The 10,721-nt window shown below is 39.8% G+C and overlaps 1 protein-coding gene across 1 annotated transcript; it reads right to left on the bottom strand.

Moving 5' to 3' along the window:
• Nucleotides 1-239: 239 nt before the first annotated feature.
• bmp2b (bone morphogenetic protein 2b) lies at nt 240-7,257 on the bottom strand. The gene is made up of 3 exons (XM_015001915.2): nt 6,848-7,257; nt 5,703-6,070; nt 240-2,963 (listed from the first exon to the last, which is right to left on the bottom strand). The coding sequence occupies exons 2-3, from the start codon at nt 6,055-6,057 to the stop codon at nt 2,059-2,061; spliced, it is 1,260 nt and encodes a 419-aa protein (XP_014857401.1). The 5' UTR covers nt 6,058-6,070; nt 6,848-7,257; the 3' UTR covers nt 240-2,058.
• Between the last annotated feature and the right edge of the window lie 3,464 nt (nt 7,258-10,721).

Here is a 10,721-nt window from a genome sequence, read left to right on the forward strand (position 1 = left end):
TGTTAGAATGGTCTAGTCAAAGTTCAGATCTAAATCCAAGTGAGAGTCTATGTTAACAGGCTTGGTCCATCCAATCTGACTGAACTTGAGTTATTCAGTAGTGAAGTTTGGGTGAATACTACGGTCTATACATATTTAATACTTGTTGGGACATAAACCCAAAGGTTTGCAGCTTTAATTGCCGCAACTGTGGTTCTACAAAGTAATGGCTCAAAGTTTCTAAATATAAACACACAGCACACTTTTCAGATCTTTATTTGTAAAACATTTGAAAGCCGGCTATCATTTTCCTTCTACTTCACAGTAATTCACTACTTTGTGTTAGTCTGTCACATCAAATAAATTACATTAAGGCTTATGATTTTTTTAAGTGACAGAATGTGGAGTAGTTCAGTCGGCATGATTACTCGAAGGAAACGTGAACTCATGTAGACTGTAACTCTTTTTTGTTTGTTTGTTTGTTTGAGTTTCTGCATCTTTTGTATGAAGCACCGGGGCTTCTTAATGTTTTCATGTATGTTCCCCACATAAGTAACAAGCATATCTTTGTTTAATGCACATTTGTTTTCGAAGAGAAAAAGCCCACCAGGAAATCCTTGAATAGATGATTGGAAAAACAACCACGTTGGTTTTCCATGCAAGCATATGCATGTGTCTGAGATTGAAAACCAACATTCCATGGTCCCAACGTGCACTCACATTAAAACATTCTATTTAAAGTATTTTGAGCTGCACTGTGATCCCTCAAAACCCTTTCTAATGCAAACAGAGCAGCCAGCGCACTCATTCTTACTCCGCAAAACTCTTTTGGGTTTCTCTTTTGTCTCTTATTATCTGATGTGATGTTATGGCAGCACAAGATATCTCCTCTGTGTTATTTGGAGCAGTTCTGAGCCGTTCTCTTTCATTCAGATTGTATATTTGTTCTTTCATGTAGTCAAATGCCCATTATAAGTTTTCAGATACTTCATATAAAACACGAGTCTCTCGCTGTTGCTGTGCCTTATGTGCTTCAGTTGTGTTGTTTTGGAAGCAATAGATTTCCTTGAAAGCTTAAACTAATTAAAACCTCATGATTTAAACATGTCAAAGGAAAGAGAGAGGGACATCGTGGTGGCAATTTGTCTGAGCATGTGCCGCATATAGACAGGTGCAGGTGTATGTTTATCCAAATTAATTAAAATGCTGGTAAAATTTGTCCTTGTTGCTGTCCCTGTCTCAACACAGTGTGCAGTCTTTCAATGTCAAATTGTACTGTAAATAAACCCTGTCAGAGCTTCCACAGAAGCGCTGCAGTTACACTTTTTTCCTTTGATAATATTGGTTTGGAGAAGAATAAACACTAGAGCTAGCTCTCGGAAGATTGTTCCCAGGAATCTTTGCAGTGACATGTAATGTATAAAAACATGCTTGGCTGTTTTCATAATCGTCCCATGGGAGTCTATTACATTTGTGGGCATGTAAATTGTCGTGTGATCCTGCACTATGCTGCAGCTGGTTACGCTAGTGATCTTTGCTTTTAGTTTCTGATTACATTTACCTAAATATTTCATTGCTTTCGTTGCAATTAGTGTAGTGTTAGAATTTAAAACCCATCTTTACGTCTTCGCCTTACAGTCCCTCGCTCGTACAGAGCTGCTGCTGATCTTACAAAACTGGACTAATTGCATGTTTTTTTATGATAAATACACATTATTTATTTACAAATAAAGTGGTTATAATAGAAATAAATACAAAATAAACATCTGAGCATTATACTTCATGTGGTATTGCACCCATTTCAAAATGTACAACAGAAATGCTTTTTCAGAACCAGTAAAGGAATATTCCTTTGATTAAAACATTTATTTTTCCCAACTTTATGTAGACATAAATATATTCATATATACTTTCACTTCTTTCTCAATATCTCTATTACTTTGTTTCTTTCATATAAATAAATGTCTTCATTGGGAAACTGGGTGTCCATAGTAGAGCTTAAACACTTAGTGTCTCTCTCTCTCTCTCTCTCTCTCTCTCTCTTGCTCACTCACGCTTTGTGTCCACACAACCTGTTTCTCATCTGCAGCCACAGCCCTCCACCACCATATCCTGGTAGTTTTTCAGAATCACCTTCTCGTATTCGTCCAAGTAAAGCAACGAAATGGGGCTGAGTTCGGTGGGCACACAACAAGCTCTGGGGATGTTTGAGTTTACTGAGTTGACAAGTGTCTGCACAATGGCGTGATTAGTTGCATTAAGGTGGTCTGGTAATGGAAAGGGACATTCCCCGTGGCAGTAGTAGGCATGGTAGCCTGGGGGTGCCACTATCCACTCGTTCCATTGCACGTCGCTGAAGTCTACGTACAAGGTATGCCTTTTGCAGCTTGCCTTTGACTGATGCTTCCTGCGTTGTTTCCGGACTGCTGCCTGCCTTTTCCCCCGTGTATGGAGTACCGAGTCCCCACGGCCGTCGTGACCATATGTTACCAGCAGGGGCCGAGCCTGAGGCCATGAGTCCTGGTCCTGGTGCAGGGACCGGCTCACTCTGACATGCCCGTTTCTTCTCCGGAAATGGCCTGCATCCTTGTCTGTCGGCTCTGGATGAAGCACCTCCACCATGAAGCCATGATTCTGGCCATTCCCTGAAGTCCATTCAGATACAGCAGGACTCACGTCAAAACTCTCCCAGCGGCTCAAAGAGTCCTGAACCAGCCTGGTGTCTAGCAGACGAACCAGAGGTTCTGTGCTGTTGGAACCTATTGGAACTCCGAAGATCTCGTAAATGTTGATACGATGGAGGCCTCCAGCAAGAGCACCACTAGTAGAGCTGCTGTTCTTAGGAGGTGCAGCTCCAATGACCTGATCCCTGTAAATGCGGAGCTCTGCGGAGGTTATGAGCTCCTCTTTAGGGATAGACGTGAGATTGAAGTAGAATTGCTGGGTTGTTTTGCTTTTCAGGCTGGCCAGTGCCTCCATTGATTCTACGGGAAACAACATAGAAAGCCATAGTGTAAGATTATGCAAACAAAAGTGAAATCAACAAGTAAATTGGCATGAAAATAATTATTTTCCTCACATTCCAGATATACACTGATGAAGATCTCACTGTTAGATCAGTAGATTCAAGCTATGCCAAGCGATTAAACGGTGTGGGCGTGGAATCAGTCTATCAGGTATGACTCAGGCAAATGACAATTATGATGTAAAACAATCATTAAAGTCAAGCTTTTGAGATCATCTGGCTAAATGTCAAAGAATGAAAGCAGTGTGCCAACATTTTTGGATAAGATCAGAACGGATAGCCAGCCGTTATACGGGTCATTTGCATAGACAATTGGTCACTGTAGAAAACTTCCTCCTGCGTACGCAAAGATGATAGCTCATCTATCATCTTAGGAATTAGTCTATGTAAAAATGATTCTTAAAAATGCAAAAGAAGCTGAAGCTGCCAGTATCCTTATGACCTTTTTATGTGATTGTTGCTCTGGGGAGGAATTTACAAACAAATTGTCCATAAACTTGCAAATTCTTTGTTCTATCGTTTATATATCTGCTCTTAACAGTCCTGAGGCAAATGAAAGTAACACTTATACTTAAGTTAACTGGCATTCCCCTCAATGGGATACGGTAAATGACAGAAGTGTTAGTAAAAGCTGCAATTTTCTGTCAGGCAGCCCTGCTTTGAACTCTTACTTTATAAAGATCATAGAAAATGTATAGGCCATCATTTTAATCTGTTTGGTGTGGCAAAGTAAACACAAACCTTAAAACTATTAGCTTTTCAAAGGAGGCATTTAGGAAATTCCACCATCTCATCCTAAACCTCCCTCCAAAGGCACAAAGAGCTCAATTAGACCCATCACTTCTCATTTGATGTGGGAAAACCCCCTGTGTCTCGTTCCCTCTCTTCGGGTTTTCGATCCGGCTCTTCCTTTCCTTCATCAGCACCCAAATCCCATTTTCCTTCTGTTCTCTTAGCCTCCAAATCCTCTTTTCTTGCTGTCTCTTCTTTTGTCACTGTTTTCTCTGTTTGGTTCTGCTACAGTATTTTCAGTCTCCCTGAGACTGCTTTGTGAACATGCTTAGGCTTGTCAAAAGTGTGTGAACCGCAGATATGAGTGTGTCGGCATTCCTAATTTCTTTTTGTGCTGTGTGCCAAAATACGAGATAAAAGCTAACGTCAGGTCATTCATTTAAGATCTGTTGCTGGCAATCGCTTCTCTTGTAATAGTGAAAATGTTCTATTTGGCATGGAAATTGGTTACATTTTGAAAACTGATAGCAGCGAGTCTCATTATCCAAGAGAAATGAATGTCGAATGGCAGATGAGATGAACAGCTCGTGTTTGCTTCGATGTGTTGCATTAACATTTGTACATGCATGCTTATTATATGGCACAACAAACACGACAATGTCACTGACATGATATGAGAAAAGTAGGAACCATGTCGCCTTGAAAGTTGAGGTAAAAAAAAAAAAATCTAGAGGCTGCATTGTGTAAATACAGTCTAAACTCATTTGTAATGACCATTGGTGTCAAGGTGTATTGGCTGAGAGCAGATGTTTCCAGAAGTCGGCTGGGAGCAGTCACTCAGCCCTGCAGCTCAGGCCAGGATTGTTTGTAGTGTGTCAGTTTAGCCACTTGGTGTCATTGCACTAGGGCTTTGGAGAGCACTTAAGCAACCACTCAACCACCCCTCTGACTCACCCCTGATGGAAACTTCTCCAGTCAAACACAGGACTCTGTATGAGGACTCTGTGTAGGGCCCCAATAGACTTAGTAACGTGTATGCTGCACAAAGAACTACTTGGATCATAGGAAGTGGAATAGTCCTACAAAGCTACTCCAGGCTTTAGTTGATGTACACAAAACAATATGTAATAATATTTTTAAAAATATTTTTGTTTAAATTTCATGAAAAGATAGTTAAATAAAAACTACTTTAAGAATGTAACAAAATTATTGCTTTATTCCATTTTTTTTTCATCTTAGCAGCCCTTTTATTATGGAGTTAAACTGAAAGATTCACTCCAGAAATCACCACGTGTCCCCTAGACTGAGAGAGCAGTTATGGTGATACAGGAAGGTGCGTAATTGCGCACATCACGGAGAGAGAGGGAGACGGAGAGAGCCGATTTGGAAAGAAAAAGGAGGCAACCCCCCTCCTTCCCACCGTTTCAAACAAATAATTTCAGTCTTGTTAAAAATGACTCAGTCTGACACGATGACTTTGTCCCGGTTCATGCTGCTTTAATGCGAGCTGTTTTTGAAGTTACAGGGTGATGTCTATCACCTGCGCAAAAAGTACACCGCCCTTTATCCCGTTCCTGTGGTGCGTGTCTGGAAAAACTGTTTTCACAGCCCACGCAAACACCATCAATTATTAAGAAACAAATTACCCTAGGGATACCGCTGCCTCTTGATGTTTGTGAAGCCTGTGACAGCTGCTAAAGGCGTGTTTGCTTTGCCGTTGCATCACTGCATGTAAGAGAGCTGGTTAAATTGTGCGTGAGGTGCTTGTTTATAAATCGAGTCACTTTAACAGTTTTTTTTTCCTTCTTCTTCTTAAGAGTTACAAATAACTTGAATGCATGTCGTGCGTAAATGACTAAACCTTCATAAAACAGCGAAGACTCTGAAGCTCAGCTTGACGCACTGAGTCATGTTTAAATATGGGTTTGGGCTGTCTGACAGGTGAAGGTATGTCAGTAATACGTACCTTCATGGTGAAAGCTTCTAATCGTGTTGGCCTTGCTGGCGGCCCTCTCTGCGTGCTTCCCCATGCTCTTGGGTCGTTTAGTGCTGTGGTCTCCGTTCGCAGAGTGCATGTGGTAAAGGTCCACCATGTATTGTGGCACCACGGCGTGCTTGCTGGGGGTGGGTCTGCGCCCCAACCCGAACATGTTGAGAAGCCGAAGCTCGAACTCGTTGAGGAAGCTCTCCGACCGCTCCGGGCTCTGCTTCCCAGATTCGTTGTACTTCCTCCGGCCGACCTCGGGGATGAGTCCCGCAGCACCTTCCAGCAACACCTGAGCGAGCAGCAGTACCATGAGAGAGCGGACCACGGCGACCATGATCAGTCAGTCCCTGTGGAAAGAGTTGGTTTCTGTCAGCACACTGGCACGGAAGTATTGACATGCTGGGGCTTCCCAAACACTTTGTGATCTCCATACAATTTGAATGGGAGACACCTTTTTCCACTTTGATGTAGAACAGAGACAAACCCCACCGGCTGTACTGCGCCGCGGGAGTTTGGGCTTAACACGAACTCATTCATAAAAATATCAAGGCGAAAAATTAATGACAGGGGTGGACAAACCAAATTCAAAGCTCTTTAGATGGGGGGAGGCGGGAGGAGGCTGCAGACATACGGTCTCCAGATAGGAGAGATAAGAAACCATGTTCGATGATGTGATTTGAATAGAAAAGGAAAAACGTGCAGAGCGAAAGATCACAAGGAGTATTAGGGAAAAGAGATTACAATATCCACAGCAACAGCAGCATTACAGTCAGACGGCATTGTTTGCAGAGGCTTTGACGGTCATGTAATCATAATAGATAGAGTTACTTCAAGAGGCTTGCAGGTGTTAGATCTGACGTCCGTACCAAAGCCAGATGTATCCTGGTAAAGCTCTTGAAAAACTTCAAAAACTGAATACTATCCGAGCAGCACAATTTTTACATTAACATTTTTTGTCATCTGCCCCTTTACTGTTTATTGTTCAATAAAAACGCCCTGTAACTTTTCTAGGAAAAAGGGAGCAAAGTACAAATTGTAAAGAGGAATTTTCTTCATGGAATTATTTAAAAACTTCTCAAAACTGTTATTTTAGTAGTTTGACAAATTCACCGGTTCTTCCTTACCTGACGAGAAAGCGCTGTGTCCGGTCGTCGTTCCACCTTTGAGCTCCGATAAATTCCACATTAATTCGTGTTTAATCCACGCTGTTTATCCTTGGGGGACCAAAGACAGCCCATGCCGTTCACCGATTGCCACATATTCTCACCAGCTGTGAGTTGAGTTAGGTCGTGTTCAGTTATATACGTAGAGGTGGGGGGGAAATAGTCTATGTTAAGTCTATGGGGAAACTCGTTGGCATAATCGATGAAAGTCTAAGGAATCTTGTCTGCACATCTTAGAGAGAAGAAGAGCTCGCTGAAGTCAAAGTGAAGCGGCGCTGAAAGTTTGAGAGAGAAGCGCACTGAAGTGTCAGCCCTCTACAAGTTGTGGGAGAGCGCCGCACCGCAGTGCTTCTATTGATTGGTGCCTTCTCTTCCTCCAGCGACTCTTTTTGTCCTATAATGATGTCACACATCAAGTACCCACCCACCTACGTTTTTGAAACCCCCACTGAGCATCAGTGTTATAGTAATTTTCGTGACTGAAACATCATTGTTGGAAAAAAGAAAAACAATAACTCTGCAGAGAACTGTTACTGAAAGTAATAGTTACCCTTTAAATGTGAAATATTCAGTTTTACCCATCTGCAACATGATTTTAAATATGCATAGTTTTCTAGTTTAATCACTTACAAATAAAATAAATTGTCCAAAAGTAATTTTCTTTATTTTTAGGACTTTGGTAAACTGATAAAAGCACAAAGAGGAGTTGGCAGGGGTATCTCCAAAGATTTCCATAAATCTTGGCCAAATTGGGGTCACTAATAACCTTGAGGTGGCACAGCAAAACCAAAAAGCCATAACAGCTTTTTTGAACTATGTTGTTATGCCAGAATTCAAAACTGTGCCAAAAAAAAGGGGGGGGGGGGATCTACTTTAGGATTTTTTAAAAATTATTATTAATAACCTAATAATCAACAAGGTCGTGTGAGTTTATGTCTGGCACCAACATACCAAAAAGCACAAAGAGTATCCCTGATTTTAAAACATTCTTTCACTTTCACTCATTTCTGACCCAAATATGTTTATTATTTCAGGGCAGAGTCAGGAGTGAAGGGAAAGCTTTCAAAATATGGGAATTTTACAGGAAAAATTAGATCATATCAACATAATGAATGCACTCATCAAAGCTTTTCCTTTGCTCTTTTAAATTAACACGTCCATCAATGCCAGTAGTATGTGTGATTTTAGATACAATGGGTAGCATATTTTTCTCTTGACTACATTCCCAATTTTACACCTAACTTACCCAGGTAGAACGGGTAATAAAGCAAATTACCCTAATTGTGCTACTCATATGAATAGTCGTTATAGCTCTAAAAGCCAATAAAACAAGCTAAGGAAAGTGTGTCAACTGTAATCAATTAATATTGATTAGAGATGCACAGAAAAGACTTGAATCACTCTTATTTACACTTGACCTGTCTCATTACTAATGATAATTAGGCTAATTGCAAAAAAACAACAGAAAAACACTTGCTAAATGTAAACAAAAGTTGCAAAAGATAGCCCAGCACATAAAATCCATTTTGTTTTTGAATATTTATTCAATTATGTTTAATTCCTGAGCCGTGTTTCACTGACTGTTCTCTCTCCCACACACAGTGTGACGTCTCCTTTGGTAGTATTTAACAGTCATTCATGATTGAGTGGCTGCTGAAATCTCCTTTACAGTTACAATGTTTTAACAGTGTTACCACAACAGTAAATTATAGTAGTTTTTTCCCTAAAAAAATCAAAGTAGACACTGCTGATATTTATTTTGAATAGATCTTGTATAATATATGTATTATATGTAGATTTTTACTGATTCAGAGAAAGGATCACATCTTCATGCTGTTTTTGAAGCATAACTGCTTTATTTCACATTCTATTGTTTGCACAATTGATTTTAAATTTATTGAGAAAGCATTGAAAAAATTACTATTTATATTTCCTAAAGAGAAATCAGCAGATTTTTTTTTTTTGCTGTATTAATGGTTGTTTCATAACTATGAAACTTAAAAAGCTATAAATGAGAAAGCCTCAAGAATAATAGGAAATATTTTTGTCAAATATTTTAAGCACAAGGCCTTGAAATACACAATATTTACTGCTTATGGTAATTCTGGTCAAGATGAAACGGTAGGTTTCGCAGTACATGCTATTAAAGACCTCATTATTTAAAGTAAGCAGCATTCCTGTTTGTTATCTCCATAAGAAAATGCTTCATTGATTTCCTCTTGTGGCATCTATTAGGTGATGATGGTGGGGAAGACAGTATGTTTTCTTCAAAAGATAGCCACACATTTAATCCCACATAAATCACAAGATATCATTGTCTTGTGTCAGTACAATATGATTATATGAGGGATAATCCCAGATCATCCCCTTGGCAATTAAAATACAGAGAGGTTCTTGGGTGCGTGCCATTACAAGCATCACAGTGTTCATTGTGCTTTTTTTCCTCAGTACTACTATAGAATGATTCAACATGCTTCTCTGTTTCTCGTATGCTTTCTTTTAATCACAGTTAAAATAAATGTTATCTAGAATAAAATATACATAACCTGCCCTATATTTTCCATTCAACTTAATTCAACGACAGCTAATTCATTCATAAAGATCTACCTCATTGTCTTGTTAATCTCTTGGCAGTGATAGCTGCGTCTGTGCTGTTGCCAAAACACCACTCGGTGAACCTAGCGCTCTAAACCCAAGCCCAGGTAAAAGCTGCACGGCATTTAGATACTTTAGATTGAAGGATAAGCCCTCACACAGCAAGCTGTGAGCATCTTTAATTACAGAAGTGAGAGGATTAGAAAGAGAGGGATTTATCTGATGCTCTCTCCCATCTTTTCTCTGTTTGTTCGTGTGTGTATGTGTGTGTGCGGTTTTAATGAATGACCATGTGAACATGAGAGGGTTCAGAGAGCACAGACATCTCTGTAATATTTGTGTGTGTGCGTGTGCGTGCGTGCGTGTGTGTGTGTGTGCTTTATTTGGCACAGCTTGTGTCAGGCTGGCACTGAGGAATGTTCTGAAGGATTTGATCAGATCACGCGGTCCTGATACTGTAATAAATCATTGTTTTCGGTCCGATACATCACACTTATCACTTCCCTGCTGCTGATCCAATTACATGCTGATTGAAAAGACAACATGACAGAGTGAAACCCTTGTGGCCAGAGAGGGCAGGTAGAGATACGCTGTCAGAGGCATAAATGAGCGACTTGTTCGGGGGGATGTGGGGATTTCTAAGGGGATAGATTATGACTAAACCAGACAGTATTAACTCACCACAAACAGAAGAAGTATGTGTTTGTTAGTGATATTTGTAAACAGCCTTTAAGAGCCATGGCAGGAAACTCAGACACTGTGACAGACATGTCTGTGGGACATACCTGGTCAATTGTACAATTGTTTACAAAGATTTTTAGCAGTATTTCCAAAAACTGGCTCAGTACTGATATGAATAGAAACAATGTTTTAACTGAAAAACATAATTAAAGTGTAAGATGTAAGATCAATTGTAGTTGCTTTAAAAAGCATGTGCATCCCACAGAACCATTTCAGATTCAGTCTGTGTTTGTTTTCAATCCCGTATATTCTGATATGCCAAAATAAATTCCGGTGCATCCATCTCCAAACAGGCATCCCCTTATTGCACACATAGTTTAATTTAGTCTTGACAAATATATACAGCCTTAGAATTTAGAAAATGTCAGTACATCAGCATAAATGACACTTTTTATATTTTTGTTATTTTGTTATAATTTAGCTTCCAGATTTACCCAGAAGAAAAACATTTTTTATTATAAATTAATTCTTTTATTTTTTTGTTTTTTGTTAGCCCTTT

Source organism: Poecilia mexicana, unplaced genomic scaffold, assembly GCF_051168715.1.
Source record: "Poecilia mexicana isolate PSO_F unplaced genomic scaffold, ASM5116871v1 scaffold_21, whole genome shotgun sequence".
Lineage (NCBI taxonomy): Eukaryota > Metazoa > Chordata > Actinopteri > Cyprinodontiformes > Poeciliidae > Poecilia > Poecilia mexicana.

What these genes read in the sequence shown, in the direction of transcription:
- bmp2b (XM_015001915.2), bottom strand. Translation starts at nt 6,057, where the DNA reads ATGGTCGCCGTGGTCCGCTCTCTCATGGTACTGCTGCTCGCTCAGGTG. An exon ending in TAGAAGCTTTCACCATGAAG is followed by an intron (nt 2,964 to 5,702) that starts GTACGTATTACT and finishes TGTTTCCCGTAG; the next exon opens with AATCAATGGAGGCACTGGCC.